This window comes from Hordeum vulgare, chromosome 4H (genome assembly GCF_904849725.1).
Source record: "Hordeum vulgare subsp. vulgare chromosome 4H, MorexV3_pseudomolecules_assembly, whole genome shotgun sequence".
Taxonomy (NCBI): Eukaryota; Viridiplantae; Streptophyta; class Magnoliopsida; order Poales; family Poaceae; genus Hordeum; species Hordeum vulgare.
The window spans coordinates 7342315-7360265 of record NC_058521.1 but is presented as its reverse complement, the minus strand read 5'-3'; the positions used below and the strand labels follow the sequence as shown (position 1 = coordinate 7360265).

General features: G+C 45.5%; 1 protein-coding gene across 1 annotated transcript; it reads left to right on the top strand.

Annotated features, from left to right (window-relative positions):
- Positions 1–9992: 9992 nt before the first annotated feature.
- LOC123450957 (ethylene-responsive transcription factor 2-like) lies at positions 9993–10568 on the top strand. Its single transcript, XM_045127972.1, has one exon. The coding sequence runs from the start codon at positions 9993–9995 to the stop codon at positions 10566–10568; it is 576 nt and encodes a 191-aa protein (XP_044983907.1).
- The last annotated feature ends 7383 nt before the right edge of the window (positions 10569–17951 follow it).

Genomic DNA, 17951 nt, shown 5'->3' with positions numbered 1-17951 from the left:
CTCTAAACCTTCAAGAAATAATCTGTTTTGCATGCCCGAACTGCTCATGTGGTCACAGGGGTCTATTGGTATCTTCCATGCTAGGAGTGTTATCCTCGACATGTGTTTATTCACTGTCATTCACGAGAAAGGGGCCGGTAATTGGAATGCCCAGTTCCACGCTTAAATCAAAAATATAATTGTAAAACAAGACTCCCCCCGGATTGATGTTAGTATGGACGGTACCCGAGGATTCGGCTAGCCGTGGAGTGTGATTGATTGGTGGTGGGGGAGTTAAAACTTTAATTTTCTGTTTGGGAACCGCCTATAGCATGAGTAGCATGGAAGATATTGAGAACTCTTGGTCATCGCGTTGACAATGAAAGCATGCCACCCAAAATTATTATCTCTGTTTTCAAAGCTTGAGCTCCGGCACCTCTGCAAATCAATGCTTCCCTCTGCGAAGGGCGTGTCTATTTATTTTCCTGTCGAGTCATCCTCTTCTTATATAAGCACCAATTAGAGAGCACCTCTGTCATTTTTTTGCTTTGCTTTTGATTGATATTGAGTATGACTATGACTGGATCTTCGTTGCTATGAATTATAATGTTTAGTCAGCCCTTAGTCTTTGAAAGTGCTCTGCATTTATGTTTTGCGGTCTCACAAAGAGCTAGCAAGATACCATCTATTCATATTGCTTCATGCTTGTTTTGATTGAAGTGTTGGTATTTGAAACTCATTATTATTTGCTTGTTAGCTGATCATGCCATTGATATTAGTTTACCGTGAGACCTTTGTGTCACTTGCTTATGTGGTTAACTTGTGATCTTGCTGAAATTCTGGTTATGAGTTAGACATAGTTGCAACAACAAGATCAAACAGAGTTTGTCAAAGTTTTTCTTTCTTTCTCAGTTTGTCAACTGAGTTGCTTGAGGACAAGCAAGGTTTTAAGCTTGGGGGAGTTGATACGTCTCCATCGTATCTACTTTTCCAAATTCTATTGCCCTTGTTTTGGACTCTAATTTGCACGATTTGAATGGAACTAACCTGGACTGACGCTGTTTTCAGCAGAATTGCCTTGGTGTTATTTTTGTGCAGAAATCAAAGTTCTCCAAACGTCCTGAAAATCTACTGGGAGCAGTTTTGGAAAATATGAAAAATATCTGCGCCAAGTTCCACCTGAGGGGGTGGGCCAGTGGGCCACAAGCCCTCGCTCCGCCACCACCCCCTGGTGGCGGTGGGCAGGCTTGTGGGGCCCACACGGCTCTGCCGACCCCAACCTCAGGTCTATAAGTTCACTTTCGTCCCAGAAAAAATAAAAAGAGAAGTTTTCGTCGCGTTTGCGATACGGACCCGCCGCCACCACCTGTTCTTCATCTGGAGGGCAGATCTGGAGTCCGTCTTGGGCTCCGGAGAGGGGAAATCGTCATCATCAACCTTCTTCCCTCTCCAGTTCCATGAAGCTCTTCATCGTTCGTGAGTAATCTATTCGTAGGCTCGCTGGACGGTGATGAGTAGGATGAGATCTATCATGTAATCGAGTTAGTTTTGATGGGGATTGATCCCTAGTATCCACTATGTTCTGAGATTGATGTTGCTACTACTTTGCCATGCTTAATGCTTGTCACTAGGGCCCGAGTGCCATGATATCAGATCTGAAATTATTATGTTGTCACCAATATATGTGTGTTTTAGATCCGATCTTGCAAGTTGTAGTTACCTACTATGTGTTATGATCCGGCAACCCCGGAGTGACAATAACCGGAACCACTCCCGGTGATGACCATAGTTTGAGGAGTTCATGTGTTCACCAAGTGCTAATGCGTTGGTCCGGTTCTTTATTAAAAGGAGAACCTTAATATCCCGTAGTTTCCTTTTGGACCCCGCTGCCACGGGAGGGATGGACAATAGATGTCATGCAAGTTCTTTTCCCTAAGCACGTATGACGACACACGGAATGCATGCCTACATCACATTGACGAGCGGGAGCTAGCCACATATCTCTCCATGCTATAACTGTTTCATGATGAATATTATCCAAACAAATCACCGACCCATTGCCTACGAGTTTGTCCTACTACTGTTGCTACTACTGTCGCTTGCTACTGTTGCTAATTGCTACTACTGTCACTACTGCTTTTCCTTGCCGCTGCTATTGCTCGTTACACTGCCGCTACCTGCTACAATTTTGGTTCACTGGTCGTTGACGGGAACTGACAATTTCCGTCAACGAGGCAACTTGGCGCCATTGATACGATAGTTAGGAATAGTCTGCCGTCAACAGATCGTTTCTGACACCGTTGTTATCATACTACTTTGCTGTTACTACTTTGCTTGCAGATACTAATCTTTCAGGTGTGGTTGAATGTGATAAATTCAGCTGCTAATACTCGAGAGTATTCCCTCACCTCCTGTTTGGCGAATGAACAAATTTGGGTCGAATACTCTACCCTCGAAAACTGCTACGATCCCACGCGCTGGTGGGCCGTCAACAACATTCTTCTAGTTTCGATTGCCGGAGAGTGCTAGCAGCATTCTTCTGGTGTCGTTGCAAGGGGAAGAACAGTTGACATCAGAGACTTCTCCTTCCTTTGGTCCTCTAGCTCGTTCGTCTTTGAGTCCATTTTCGTCGTGTCTTGAAGACCTTGATCCTCGTACCTGAGCATGTACAGAGTCTTCGCTTGAGGTAGCACACACGTTCCATTTTTATCAAACGAATAGTCATTAAGGAGAGATGTCACTGGGTTTCAATGGCACGTGTGCGCGCTCTTGTCATGGGGCCACTTGTAGCTTGAGATATGTCCATGGGGATGATAGTGGGATTCTCCGTATCACATGTACTCTTGAATCCTATGGAACTGAAAACTGCACAAATAATCATAAAAAACTTGGCACACCACACGCAAAACATAGAAATCGGGGAATGGATGTAAGTGGATGTTTTTTTCGCTTGGACATAAATTGCATACTAATGTTTCCAACAAGCTCCACACAAAAAATATTGACACTTCGAGCATCTATGGCCGGGCACCCCCAAACCCGCTTCAAACGTCTCGGGAGATGGCTCGGTGACTAATCGGTAAAAAAAACCCGACCCAAATGGACGCCTCAAACGCCTAGACTGGCCCACACCTCTCATATGACATAATCCATCCCAAATATGGGGCGGATATGGGGAGGCTCGGGTGTCCGTCACATCGTACTGGCGGTTGGGTCTCACGCGAAATTCCTCGAAATCCCAATTGTCTAACGGCCATCTCCTCCGGCGGGTGTTTGAACATCGTGTGGCGTCGCTCCGACTCACTGTGCGAGACTAAAGTCCGGCTATTTAAGTCGACCGACGTCCCCACCCTTAGCCACAACCTTTGCATCCCTCTGTGCACCGCCATCCTCAACCATCCACCTCTTTCTTTCTCTCTTCCTGTTTGCCTCTTGGGTTGGGTTTCCTTTCATTATGTCATGTACTCTTGATTTCTATAGAATGGAAAACTGCAAGAATAAGCATAAAATAATTGGCACCCTAAAAGCAAAACAAACAAACCTTGGTAGGGTATTTGAGTGGTTGATTTGTTCCCTTTTTTTGGAACGAAGGCTCACGATGAGCCCGGCTTTGAATTAACAAAGCCATCAACCGGCCAGGAATTACAAAACACACCCAGGTTACAACGGCCAAACTGGTACAATGGGGCACGCTGAAAAGCAAACCCGAACACCAACCTCCAGAAGCAACTAAAGAAATGAAAATGAAGATTACAACTTGCTCGAGGCCGAGCACTCCACACTAGGATCATCGGAATAAAGGACGAAGAAGCAGAGCAGGTCATTGCCACCATCAAAATGAACCTTGCTCTAGCAACACATATGGGGCAAGGGGACAACACAATCTTCCTTCTCTGTCACCAAAGAGGGACCCTACCCCCTCGCCATGGCTCGTAGGCATTGTACCGTCGGGATTCCAGGAAGCTCCCCCAAGATCTAGGAGAGTGCGCCCCTCGTAGCGACATGTGAAACTAGGGTGACCACCTCGAATTGGGAAACTAGTTGGAGACGGAGAGCTTCAGGAATCGAACTCCAAAGGGGAGGCAACAGGAACAGTACTGGTGCAAGAGGCAAGGGAATCAGAGCACCACCGTAGTGAAGCTCGGATATCTCCAATGAGTGTGGTGTCACCACCGTCGGGAAGGGAAACTCTATCCCCTTCCGTGAGGATCGAGACGTCGCACCGCCGGAACTGAGTGACACCTACCGCCACTAGAGAGACCCAGCTTGAAGAGACGTCAGTGCCTACAGCCCACAACACAGATGCACAAGCACGAGACACAAGCAACCACATCCCCTCACCTACAAATCATCCCATCCGAGCACCTGGCCACTAACGATGCCCCCAGGGAGGTCACGACGCACACGGCGCCGCCGTCACCAAATCCAAGCGGATTGAGGGTTTTCACCCGGGCAGGGCCTGGGCTGGAGAGTTGGGGAGCCTCGGCAACGCCCCCATGGAGGAAAGCGGCGCCCTTGGGCGTCGCCGCCACCGGGCCGGCCGGACTGCCAAGGTTTCCCCCAGACCCCGAGCTGCTCCACCAAACGTCACGACAGCCAGACCAAGCGACCGAGTCGCGACCATAGGCAAGGCAAGTGGGAGGGAACAGGGAAGAGGGGATGCGTACCTCCAGATCTAACGCAAAGGGACTCCGCACCGCGCCCGGACACCTCCTACAGCCCACCGCCCACACGGCCGAGCATGCTGGCCAGCATCCACCTGCGAGCGCCGCCGCGGTAGTGCCGCCGCCCTAGATACCACATGCATTAGATGGGGAACTGAGCGCCGAGATCCCCGCCGCCACCTTCACCGGCGCCCACGCTGATGAACCGACGACCGTCTCCGATGGCGGCGAGGGCAGGAGGGGGTGGAGGAGTGGTGACGGCGGCGGAACCCTAGTCGCCCACGAGTCGCACGAGGGGGCGACGCTAGGGGGAGGTCAAACTCTTCTCCCTCGAGGACAATTTGCTTGGGAATATGTAGAGAAGAAAACCTAGTGGTTGATATCATCAGTATTTGAATCCTTCGAAAAGACTATTAAAAAACCCTTTTTAGTTCAGAGAAGCGCTAGTCTCCTTGGACGGATGCCATGAACCCTGTAACTTCCGAAAAGCAGAAGGAAAAAGAAGAAGGACTGTGGCAGGGTCTCACAGTTCGACACGTGGCTTTCTTCCTTGCCTAGCAAGACGCATCCCCGGGCAATCATTCACATCGGGGTCACGGTGGAGTGGGAAGCCGCGGAGCGATCAGTTGGTGGTATCGGCGTCGCGCTCCGCCACGAATAAGGCAGGCAGGGTAGGGTGCTCCTAGCTACCCCTCGTCCCGGCCGGCTAGCAGGCAGCAGGTCCCTGCTCCGACCGTGCCATATATGGGAGGGATGGTTTCCTTCCTGAAAGAGTAATGCATGAGGCCAAGCCGTCCGTTCCCGGGTCGCTCGCTCGCCGTGTCAAATCAAATGGGCTGCGCCCATCCTATCACCCCCATTTCCTTGGCGATGAAGCCACCCATGTTCCATGGGACGGCCGTACAACGGCGCCACGGCGAGCACGTGCCGATATACATATGCACTTTGTCTTGTGCGGATCGTCGCGTCGCGTCGCTCTCCGCGATCCCGACCGCGTCCCCTCCGCGAGGCCGACATAATCGATCGCCGGGTTCTGCAGTGTAGAAACGGCACGCGTGCGCACGTTGGGCCTACCGTCCCGCGGTCTCTAGCCATTGCCGACGGCGGCTGGGCAGCCGGCCGGAGACCGCGTTCCGTCCGTCGTACGCGCATCGTGGTCATAGATGCATGCATGAGCCGGCCGGGGCCGCCTCTGCTACGGCTCGAGTGTCGAGTCCGCGCCCCGGAGCGTCTGCATTCTGGTCCTGCCTCGTATTGCTGTGTATGCTTGGTGTCAATGGAACCTGCGCTTGGTGTCATGTCGGTCATCTCATACTGCAGGATCCCGGGCGGCACTAAGAGCATCTACCGCCGCGCACATCAAATCAGGCCCTCTCAAACGCCCACGGGCAATAACCGGGCACACCTCATTGTTAGCACTAATCTTGATATTTTGTATCACATGTTTAGTTTGGAGTTTTGTATCTAGTTTAGATGATCTAGAAAGTTGTACGTAGGCCAATGGTGCTTCAGTTGTGCGGGCGAAGAAGGCGAGATGCTGGGATCCTGTATAATGTGATTATTCGAATAAATAAATAAATAAGAGTATCATGAAATAAATAGGTCTGCTTTCGCTGCAAGTATCATAAGAGTATCATGAAATAAATAGGTCTACTTTCCCTGCAAGTATCATAAGAGTATCATGTAGTCCACTTAATAAAAATACGATGTAATACTACAGTTCTATGTGAGAGAGAAATGATATCATTATTATAGCATACTGAAAAATATTTTTAAAACTGATCTTATATTTAGAACTTTGTATTGGGATTCTACAAATGAATTAATGAAGTCACAATATGATATTCATGGATGATATTACGCTTAATTAATCAAAACACGAATATAGTCCATGTGCATAGTAGATGTTTGATTACGTAACTCTAAGACCGTAACTCACATGATAGAAGCCCGTGAAAATGGACTATGGACCATGATATAATATAAAACGATGACCGCAGTTCAGAGAAGCGGCTTCGAAACGGGCATGTTTTTTTCGGCGCCTCCTATACCTCACATATTACTAGTTCTTCTAAAATCTCACAAAGGTTTATTCCGGTGTCACAATGTTTACATAGACAAATACGAGATCTTTGGGTTGGCCTAACCAAACAAAACCCTAGAGATAAAGTGTACTTTATGAGATTATGGACCTCCACATTAGAGGCACTAAACTCATGTCTAAAGATACAAACTGAAAACTCATTAGCCCTAACTACTATTTCGTGAACTATAGCACTGCAATTTGCATTGCTTCCTTCCTTGATAGCATCCACTGCCACCTTGCAATCTGATGCAATAAGGACCACCGCTGAGGCGCCCATGAATGCTCTAGTTTCATCTCTCGCGATCACACCGACTGCACCGAAGTACCCGTCCCTGGCCACTGAAGCATTCATGATATTTGCCACTGAAGGTATTGTGGTGCACTCGCCCACATGTACCGAGCCTAGTAGTGCAATTCCTTTTCATTTTCTAATTTCTGGTTTTATTTTTCACCTATTGTTTTCGATTATTTTTTCAGCATTCTTTTGGAAAAAAATACTTAAGTTTATTTGTAAAGGGATATGAACACATTTTTATTTTATTTATGTGAACAATATTTCTTAAAACATGAACATCTTTTACAGGCTATATGAACATTTGTTTGTATATAAAGCATTTCATAGAAAAACAATAAAATTCATGAGCATTTATTTTCCACATGCACAACTTTTTGTGCAACAGGAGATATCTTTTTTCATGCACTGAACATTTTTTACACGATGAGAAAACCATGAGTTTGGTTTAGCATAATTAGAGGTGTCAAAAATTTAAATATCCATCTAAAAAAGTGTTCATTTATCTTATAAAAGTGTGCATGTATTAGTCACCTAAAAATAATAAAAAACAAATAAATTCAAATAGAACAGAGGAAAACTAAAAGGGGAAGGTGATAATAGTAAAAGAAAAAAGGGAAAGAAAAAAAACAAGAGAGCAGCCATAAAAATCCTATAAAATAGAAATTAATGAAAATAAAGAAAATCATAGAATTAAACTGGAAATAAAGCAACACCAAAAGAAAGGAAATAACATTCGAGTGTGAAGTTGGGCCGGCACCCTTTTTCTCTCAACAAGTGAAATATAGTGGTTTTCGGTTATATCGGCCCGGCCCATGCATGAGGTTCACGTTGAAGGCCCAAATCAACACAGTCTGAGCCTCTATAAAAAATTAAAAAAATCAACACAGCCTGGATCGTGCAATTTCCACACGGTCAGCGAGAAAATGATGTGAAATTCAAAGCATGGGCTTTGAAGTGCTGATTCCACGGATCCATCGTCAAAGCAGGAGCTGCTTTCACAGGCACTGGATGCTTTCCACATTTATGAACACATTTGAAAGACCGCTGAATTGACTGCGACATTCGTCGACACGCATTTCTCGCAGGAGGTCAGCGGGTCCACGCGGCCGTGCGTGTATGTGTGTGTTGATGGTGCGATGGGAACCGACCCGACCCGCCTGAGGTAATCAGTGACGCACTTACGCAATTTTGCTCTGGTCTTGCATAGCCCGCGACAAGCCTTGTACACACGGCAGCGTACTAAAATTAGTACTCACTTCGTTTCAAAATAACTATCTTAATTTTATAATAACTCGAGTATAAAATTATACTAAGCTTAAAACATTTATTTTAAGACAGAGGAAGTACAAAACAAGTGGATGATATTTTTTTCTGGAACCTTACTACTTTAAGATTTTACACCCTAGACTGTATGCATCATGCACTCACATATTTGAAGGTATCCGTGAGTTATAATAAGAAAATTTTAAAGTCCAAGATTCCACTAAAATGAAAATATTCATGCGATATCTTTGTAGGGGGTTGTGTTAACAAAAGACAACTTCGTTCGACGCAACTGATAAGGGAGTAAGATGTGTTGCTTCTTGCACGTTTTACGTGATCAGTCATCCAAACAACGTAAAATTTGTATCCGTCCATAAGTGTTGCCAGTATTTTTCGTCATTGATTGGACGATATTCCAAATAGGTGCAAGATGCTAATAAGGTGAGAGTGTATATATGCCTTAATTTGGTCACATTGACTATATAGAAATAACTTGGATTTTAATAACATAAGTGCTTCTCTACAAGTTATTTTCCGATATACGTACCCCGATTCGTATATAGTCTATGCTACAACGAGAGGAGTACCAATCGTTGTTTGAAATGGTGTATACACGATTAAAGCAGATGACTACGAAGGTTTTTTCCCGACATGAGTGACATCATAACCTATGGACTGATCCACCATCTCTTTCCACATAGACATAGTATTGATATATAGGACTTTACTATTTGTCTATTTGTTGATTTTGTTTTATGTTTTTTGTTAGACTTCTTTGTTTGGCTATTTGCATCCTACTCTCTTCGTCTCAGTTTACAAGTCCGGCACATAAACCTAGGTCATCAATTTGACCAACTTAATGAGAGACATATATAACAAAAAAACTATATCATTATAAACTTTAGATGTTATATTTTTTAATGATATAATTTTCATGTTAAATAATATATTTTATATAAGTCAAATTAACGATATAGATACACGTTCATGCCTTCTAAACTGTGACGGAGGGAGTAATAATTAAACACAGGTTGGATATTAGAGCATCTTCAATAGATGGTCCAAATGTAAAAGTAACTAACTTTTGGACCGTCTGAGGCCAAAAACACAGCTCCAACAAACGGTCAATATGTAAAAAAAATGGACCACGGCCTCCTCGTGATGTAAAATGCAACACCTCGCCGTCCAAATTTACATCACGAGATGCATCTGGTCCAAAACCAGCCGCCGCCCGCGAACGCCCAACCATCACTTCGTTTCCTTTCCCGCCCGTCCGCCGCCGCCCCGCCGCCCGCCGCCCGCATCAGATCCGGCCCACCCCGCCCCCCGCCGTTGTTTCCATGCCGCGCCGTCGCCCGCCCACTGCGGATCCGGTCATGGCCGCAACGCACGCCGCCGCCCCGTCCGCCCTGCCCCGTCCGTCCGGGCCCGCACGTCGTAGCTCCGACCCGCCCCGTGCATCGCCGCCCCGTCCGCCACCCCTCAGCTCCGCCCCGCCCGGCTCCGTCCGCCACCGCCCCGCAGCTCCGCCCCGCCCGACTTCGTCTGCCACCGCCCCGCAGCTCCGCCCCGCCCGGCTCCGTCCGCCACCGCCCCGCAGCTCCGCCCCGCCCGACTTCGTCTGCCACCGCCCCGCAGCTCCGCCCCGCCCGGCTCCGTCCGCCACCGCTCCGGCCGCATGCCGCCGCCGCTCCACCGCTCTCCGATGGCGTCGAAGAAGACGCCGAAGGGCAAGTCGGGCTTCTTCGGCGTGAGGCAGAAGCCCTCCGGTAACTTGGGAGTGGAGTTCTCCGATGCCGCGAGGCGTTGCTGGATCGACATGTACCCCTCCGCCCACAAGGCCGCGCGTGCCTACGACGTGGCGGTGTGGCGTGCCGAGAGGCCTCGGGAGCACCTCAACTTCCCAGAGATCAAGAGTCGGATGGAAGCGGAGATGCTTGTGCCGCAGGGCATCAAGATGAAGGAGATCACGACGAAGAAGAAGACGAAGAAGAAGCCGTCGATTGTCGTCAATGCCGGCGAGACCGACGAGGAGGCGATGGTGAGGTTTGCTCGCGAGCATCCGGAGTACGTCCAGGCCGAGCTGGAGCACTACTGGAAGTGTGAGGCGGAGCAGAAGAAGAAGGAGGACGATGTCGGTCCCTCGACGGTGATCCCCATCGAGTCCTCTTCCGAGGAGGACTGGGCACACTTCTCGAAGGAGGAGGAGGAGAAGGGGTGCGACGACCTGGAGAAGGAGGAGTTCTGGGAGCAGTTCCGCAGCTCCGACAATGAGAAGTAGTTTAGTAGTTTGAAGTAGTAGTTGAAGTTCATGTATGAAACTATGTTGAATTTGATGTTTGAACTATGTTGAATGGATTAGTAGTTTGTCGTTTTAAGAAATTTTACATCTTCATTTTGGACCATCTGCTCTTTTGGACCATCAATTTAGACCATCTGGTGAAGTTGAGCTTTTTTCGGAGTTTCAAAACGCATTTTTTAACGATCCAAATTTTATATCTTCGACTTTGGACCGCTAAATTTTAAACCATCTATTAAAGATGCTCTTACTCGTCATGATTTGTATCCGTTTAATGCTACATTTGAGATGTAATAAATTCGTCCTTTATAAAAGAAATAGCATAGGCCAGCCGCCACACCAATGCCTTGTTTCACAAGATCGATTCAATTCTTCAGCGTCTTCGAAAAGGTAAAAAAGGAAAGTCAATTCTTCAACTCTTCTTCGAACGCAGGAACGGAGCTGTCAAACTTAATAAATAAACTAAATTACAAAGAGAACAGAAAAGCTGGCCAATGCCGCCGCGCCGAGCGTCCGCCCGTCCATAAATAACGCAGACAGCGAGTCGTCTTCAACCCACGGACTCCATCCATCGATCGCCACCGGAGAGCCAGGAGCAGCAGCAGCAGCAGCAGAGCAGTCGACCGACCGAGCGAGCGCGACGATGTGCTACCAGGTGAAGTGCGGGACGTGCGGCAAGTCCACGTGGGCGGGGTGCGGCCGCCACGTGGCCTCCGTGCACCGGCAGATCCCAGAGGGCCAGCACTGCGCCTGCCGCGACTGGCCGGGCGTCTCCGCCGGCGACAAGCCCGCCGGCTCCACATCCGGCGCCGTCGAGGAAGCTTCCTCCTCCACCTGCGCCATCCTGTGAGGCGCCGGTCGCCGCCGGCCGTGCCCGTCCGTTGACTCTCCGGCCGGATCCAAGCCGTGGCGGCGGGCGCGTAGATTCGTGTGTGGCATGGCCTCATCCCCCTCTAGTAGTATTATACCCGCTATCGTGTAATAATTCTGGATTGGAACCACGCAATAATCGATCGGAACTCTTTTGTTGTTTTTCCTCTTGTGTGTTGGTCGAAGCAAGGAAGGAACTGACCGTGGAACCGCATAAACAATGGAATCTAATTATGTGGCAATTAATTTTAAATCCTATTTTTTCGTAGCGCATGGATCCTTTCTAACAATTTTTACCTTTACCTAATAATAAAAAGGCTATCGCTTCCGTCGGAAAACCCATCAAGGTGATTTTATAAGAAAACTCTTACTGTTTATGACATTTAACTCATAGTATATATTAAATGTTTTTAAAAATACTCATATCTTTTAAACCGTAACTCCAAATTTAACATATTATATATGGAATTTGATTAGAAAGATATGTAGAATTTAAATATAATATTATTTTATCTGTTAAACGTTTAATAAAAATACTATCTAGGGTGCAATCTTAATAAATAAGTCATTATTCGTCTTTCTTTCATACCGGTACTCATCCGGGTTGGGGATGAACACGTCAACAAAATCAGGATTAGAGATGAAACTGAAGGTCACTTGACTGATTCTTTGTACGTATTAAATCTACATGCAAGCCGTGTTAAAATAGAAGACCTGTGAAATTTTGAACTGCATTTTTGTTGAATAAGACCATCTTTATTTGTGTCGTAACTACAAATTCTCAGATTATAGACCATTTTTATAAATTAAGAGCGTGTGGTATTTCTTTCTCCCGTTGCAACGCATGGGCCCTTTTACTAGTCAAATCTATATGATTAAATGGAGATTTAAAATTGATTGCCATGCAATCTATCTCTACTTCTAATTGCATAGTTTGTATGTCGTTTCGTTCGTCCTCACTACCCTCCCCATCGGTCAGAACTCCCTCGCCTACTTCCATCGATTTTTATTCCCGCGGGAGCACGTGGCGGAAAACCAAAAAATGGATGACGAAAGCTAATCCTCCGCACGCAGCCACACTCACCACACCCCACGCTCACCCTTACCCTGCTGCCTGGGACGCCACCCCATTCACCACGGACGTCATGGCGACTGCAACCTTTCGATTCTCCTCTACACGCATTGTTGTCAAACCACGGTCTCCACTGGTGCCGCGATGGCCGCAGCCTCCACTCGAATGCATCCGCCGTTGACCCTGTATCCTCCCTTCTGATGGGATCCGGCCACCGCCACTGTCCATGGGTGCGACGGTATATGTCAGGATCCACCACTCCCCAGTCGTCGCTCGACCTCTGCTACTTGTGAGCTGCGTTGGGATATTTTCGAAGAGGAGGGGATGATGCAGCACAATAGAGATAAATATTTTTCTCAGTTATGAAATCAAGGTTATCAATTCAGTAGAAGAACCAAGCAATACTATGTAAACAACACCTACACATAAACAACAAATACTTGCAACCCAACGCGTAGAGGGGTTGTCAATCCCTCAACGATGTTGAGATAGATTAAATTGCATAGGATTTGATAAATAGATGTAACTAAAACATAAAAGTCATTAGTTAAATTAAAGGGAAATGCGTACGTAGTCGTTGTTGGGACACAACAACTAATCTCTATTATTAAAAGGGAATGTGGACATAATAGTTGTTGGGACACAACCATTAATGGAAAAGCAATTTGAAAATCAAGCGTTGAATTAATTTGAAAATCAAGCCATTAATATATGTAAATTAAACAGGAATGTGTACGTAGTCATTGTTGGGACGCATTCATTGATGTAAAAATAATTTTAAAACCAAGCGTTGAATCAATTTGAAAATCAAGCCATTAATGCATTTAGTTAGTCAAACAGTTAATTATGTATGCTATTAATTAGGTTTTTAATAGATATTTTTATCATGCTAAATCAATTTGAAAACTGACTCACTAATGCAACTAATTAATTAAGTAGGCAGTTAACTTTTAAAAAGAAAACAACCAACCACCAAGCATCCCAAAATACATATTTTTAGAGCTAAACAAGCATAAATAGGACAACTCCAACAGAAGTAGAATGAAACACTCCAAGGAAGGGAAAGGGGCGTTGAAGCTTTTCCTCACAGCAAGCACTTCACCCACAAATTCATCTACCGTAAGGATTCCATCCATGCCTTTTGTTGACAATTTCTTGCACACCATCCTCATCTTCAGCGCATCGGACTCACGCTTATGTCTTGGGTTCTCTGCAATATACTCCAAGATTTGAATATAGGGCAGCGTTTGAAAACCACAGAAGAAGGGTCATCAGGGATTATTTTTTCAAAGCACACTCTACTTCTAGTTTTCCATATAGTCCAACAAATAGTCACCTTGCAATAAGCACGAGACGTCTTTGTCTCCTAGGGAAGGATCTAACCCATTTACCTAGCATGCATGAGACTCCATCAGGTGGTCTAGACATGTTAGAAGCACAAATAATTACTTGCCACACACATATGACCAGGCTACATTGGAATAGTAGATGATCTATGTTCTCCTTACTGCAGTAGAAATGACATTCTTCATTCCTAGTCCACCTCCCTTAATCAGGTTATCTTTACAGAGGATAGTTTATTTGCTCATCAACCATAAAATGATTTTAATATTTAATGACATTCTTAGTTTTCATATCCCTTTGTACCCAACCAAGGAGAGGACTTAAGAAACATATATAGTCCCTTAACCACAAACTAGTTTTTACTGTTAAGCACACATAACACTTTATCACTCTCACCCACAAGCTCAATTCTTTTACAATACTTCTCAACTCATTCCACTGTACCAAACTTTCTCCATGGATAGTTTTTCTAGAAGTAACACTATCCCAGCCTTCCTCCACAAACTTTTCACTGTCACCATTTTACTGAAAGTGATATTATACAATCTTGGGAAATTTCACCCAACTTCTTATCCCATAGACACACATCTTCCTATAATAGAGTTGATGCCCCATTTGCAACCACTCTTCTAGTAAGGTTGACAAAGATATACTTAACCTTCATCAACCCCTGCCAGAAATGTGAGTCACGAGGGCCACATTTCACAACAGATAATGGCAGATCCGCTAGGCATTTATTACGTAACAACTCTTGCTAAAGTATCTCTGAGTTCTTCAACTTCCATAACCATTTCATCAGCAAAAAAATATTCATTACTTCTAGATCTGGGATACCTAGATCACAACAACCGTTTGGCATACATACAATAGGCCAATTCACTAGGTGATACTTTCTCTTATCTTGGGTCTCCTGCCACACCATTCTAGACCTGCTAGAGTTCATCTGTTTGAGCACCCCTTTTGGAGTTTCCACAAAAAATAGCATATGCATGGGATACTACCGAGACAAGAATTCACCAAAGTAAACTTGTCTCCTATTGACAACAAATTTCCAATCCCTCAACCCATCATTTTCTCTATTTTTCTCAGCGCCCCCTTTGAATTACCATGCCTTTGTTCATCCAGAAGGAGCCCCAAATATTGTAAGGGTAAAGATCCTTCCTTACAAGAAAATAACTCTTTGCACTCCTACACTAGTAGAAAACAGGGCTATAGTTCGGCCCTGGCCAGCCCATTAGTCCCGGTTCTTCAAGAACCAGGACCAATGGGGGGTATTAGACCCGGTTCGTGAGCCCAGGGGGCCGGCCGGGGCCTCGTGGGCATTGGTCCCGGTTCGAGCCACGAACCGGGACCAATGGTCCTCGCTGCTGGCCCACAACCTTTAGTCCCGGTTCATGCCACGAACCGGGACAAATAACTTGCCTACATATATACCCACCGCCGCGGCAGAGCACTCCACAGTGCTCTGTTTTTGTCGAGCCGACAAGGGGAGGGCATTTGGGTGCTCTAGTTCACCTCCTATGCACATGAGGTGTTCGATGAAATGCCCGAGCCACACTAGTTAAGCTTTCTTCTCTCGAAACTCGACCTCCGAGCTTCATTTTCAACGAGACTTGTCTAGATTTAGCGGTCCGTCATGCCCCGTCCCCGCCCCGTCTTCACCGTCGTCGATCGCCCGCGCCGATCTCGTTGCCGGCACCACCGTGGTGAGCCTCTTGTTCTTATCTTCTTTCTGAAAGAAAAAAATTCTGACTTCAGATAGATACTTGTCTATTTTTCTTACTTTTATTATTCCTTGTTATTATACAGTGCGATGGTTTTGGTATCCGCCCCCGTCGGCCCTCGTCCTGTCTATGATTCAGATGTGGTATATATTATCTTTTCATAACTATTTGGTTCATTTATTGTTTATGACAATTATGATGACCAACGTGACATATATTTTCAATCTAGGAGGTATGTGAACCGGAAATTCCAACCCACCTAGAAATGCTTCTTGAGAAGTTAACTTTGATTGAAAAAGAAAACAAATACTTGAAGGAAAAAATTGAAAATAATTGAGGATAAGAATATGGAAATGGAGTTGCATGTTACCGAGGTCATTGACGATCGCAAGATGAAGATCGATGCGATGCGGTTGAAGATGGATGCAATGCGCTTGAAGATGGATGAAATGCGCTTGAAGATTAGAAATATTAGAAAATATGCCATTGATAAAGAGGCTTGGTATCATTATGCTGTTGGGTCAATTGTTACCTTACTTGCGATTTTGATCGCGTTTGTTGTTGCATTTAAATGTTTTACATAGTTGTATGTTGTTTTATGAGAGAACTTTATGTATTTATTTTTCAATAATAACATTTGATCACTATTGTGCTTTGGTTTTAATGTGATGATGAACTTATATTAATTTGGTCATTTCTCTATTCATTTTGTTCTGCAATGGTTTTTTGATATATACTTAATTTCATAATAGAGATGAACCGTCAATGGATATACGGTGACCAACGCACTTTGGAGTACATTACGAACCGGGACTAATGCCCGAGTGGAAAAGGGTTGTAAATTGATGATGTGGCTTTGAATGGTGCATTTTGAATACAGAAAAACTATGGAGTTCAAATAAGTTCAAAAAAATGAAATCCCTTTGTAACAGACGAGTTTCCGTATGAAACCCTGATACTTCAAAAGAGATTGTCCGTTTTGTACACGAAGTGCATCCAGGTTTTGCCGTAACCCTCTCAACTTTCTCGCACATGCTATGTGGATGAAATAATGATACCATGCCAACTTGGAACCTTTTCAGAGTTCATTTCAAATGCTTTTCAATTTCATGGTCTTATAGCTCAAAATAATCAGTAAATGCATGAAAAATAATAAATGAAGTCAGAAAGGGTTGTAAATTGATGATGTGGCTTTGAATGGTGCATTTTGAACACAGAAAAACTATGGAGTTCAAATAAGTTCAAAAAAATGAAATCCCTTTGTAAGAGACGAGTTTCCGTATGAAACCCTGATACTTCGAAAGAGATTGTCCGTTTTGTACACGAAGTGCATCCAGTTTTTGCCGTAACCCTCTCAACTTTCTCGCACATGCTATGTGGATGAAATGATGATACCATGCCAACTTGGAACCTTTTCAGAGTTCATTTCAAATGCTTTTCAATTTCATGGTCTTAATGGCAAAAAAGTTTATCGTAAAATAAAATAAATAAGTAATTAGAAACAAAAAAAAAATTAAGTATTTTGTTGTAAGGAGAAACAAAACAAAATAAGCTAACTAAAAAAATAAACAAAACAAAAATAAAGCAAAAAACAAAACAAAAACAATGGAAAAAATTAAAAAATAGATGTTCCTCTCCACGTTGCAGCCGCGTCGGAGCTTATAAACAGGCTTGGAAGCCCTTCGCTTGGCGAGGTGGGACTAAACATTCCACCGCACCACGGCTGTGGCTGGCAACCGGTACCAATGCAAAAAAAAAGCAAAAACGAAAACAAAAAACTGCGAAAAAATAAAATATTTGCCACCAACTGGGCCACCACGGCGTGAATACGACTAGAAATCCATCCATGGGCCAGGATTCAGGTCCGCAGTAGGCCCAGAAGGCCCATCAGGCAAAGCATTAGCAAGTAGGCCCGTAAGCCTGCAGTGGAGAGGAGCTCGAGAGGGGTGCGGCAGTGGGGCTTATAAACCACTGCGCGCCCCTCTCAACTAGCGAGGTGGGACTAAACTTTGACCGCGACGCGGGCAGCACAGGGGCCTTTGGTACCGGTTCGTGGCACCAACCGGTACCAATGCCCACCCTTTAGTCCCGGTTGGTGCCACCAACCGGGACCAAAGGCTGCCCGCTTCCCGCCCTTTGGGCTGCTGAAAAGTGACATTTGGTCCCGGTTGGTGGAACCAACCGGGACTAAAGGGGGCATTGGTATCGGTTGGTGCCACGAACCGGTACCAATGGCTTTGCTATATAAGCCAGCAGTTATGAAAATTTCGTCAGTTTCTTCGATTCCTCTGATGACGCCGCCAGGCTGTCCGAGCTCGCCGTCGTCGCCCTTGCCCCCGACCACGCCGCCGTTGC

Bases quoted from the DNA above. Each gene is read 5' to 3' on its own strand.
- LOC123450957 (XM_045127972.1), top strand. From the start codon at position 9,993: ATGGCGTCGAAGAAGACGCCGAAGGGCAAGTCGGGCTTCTTCGGCGTG.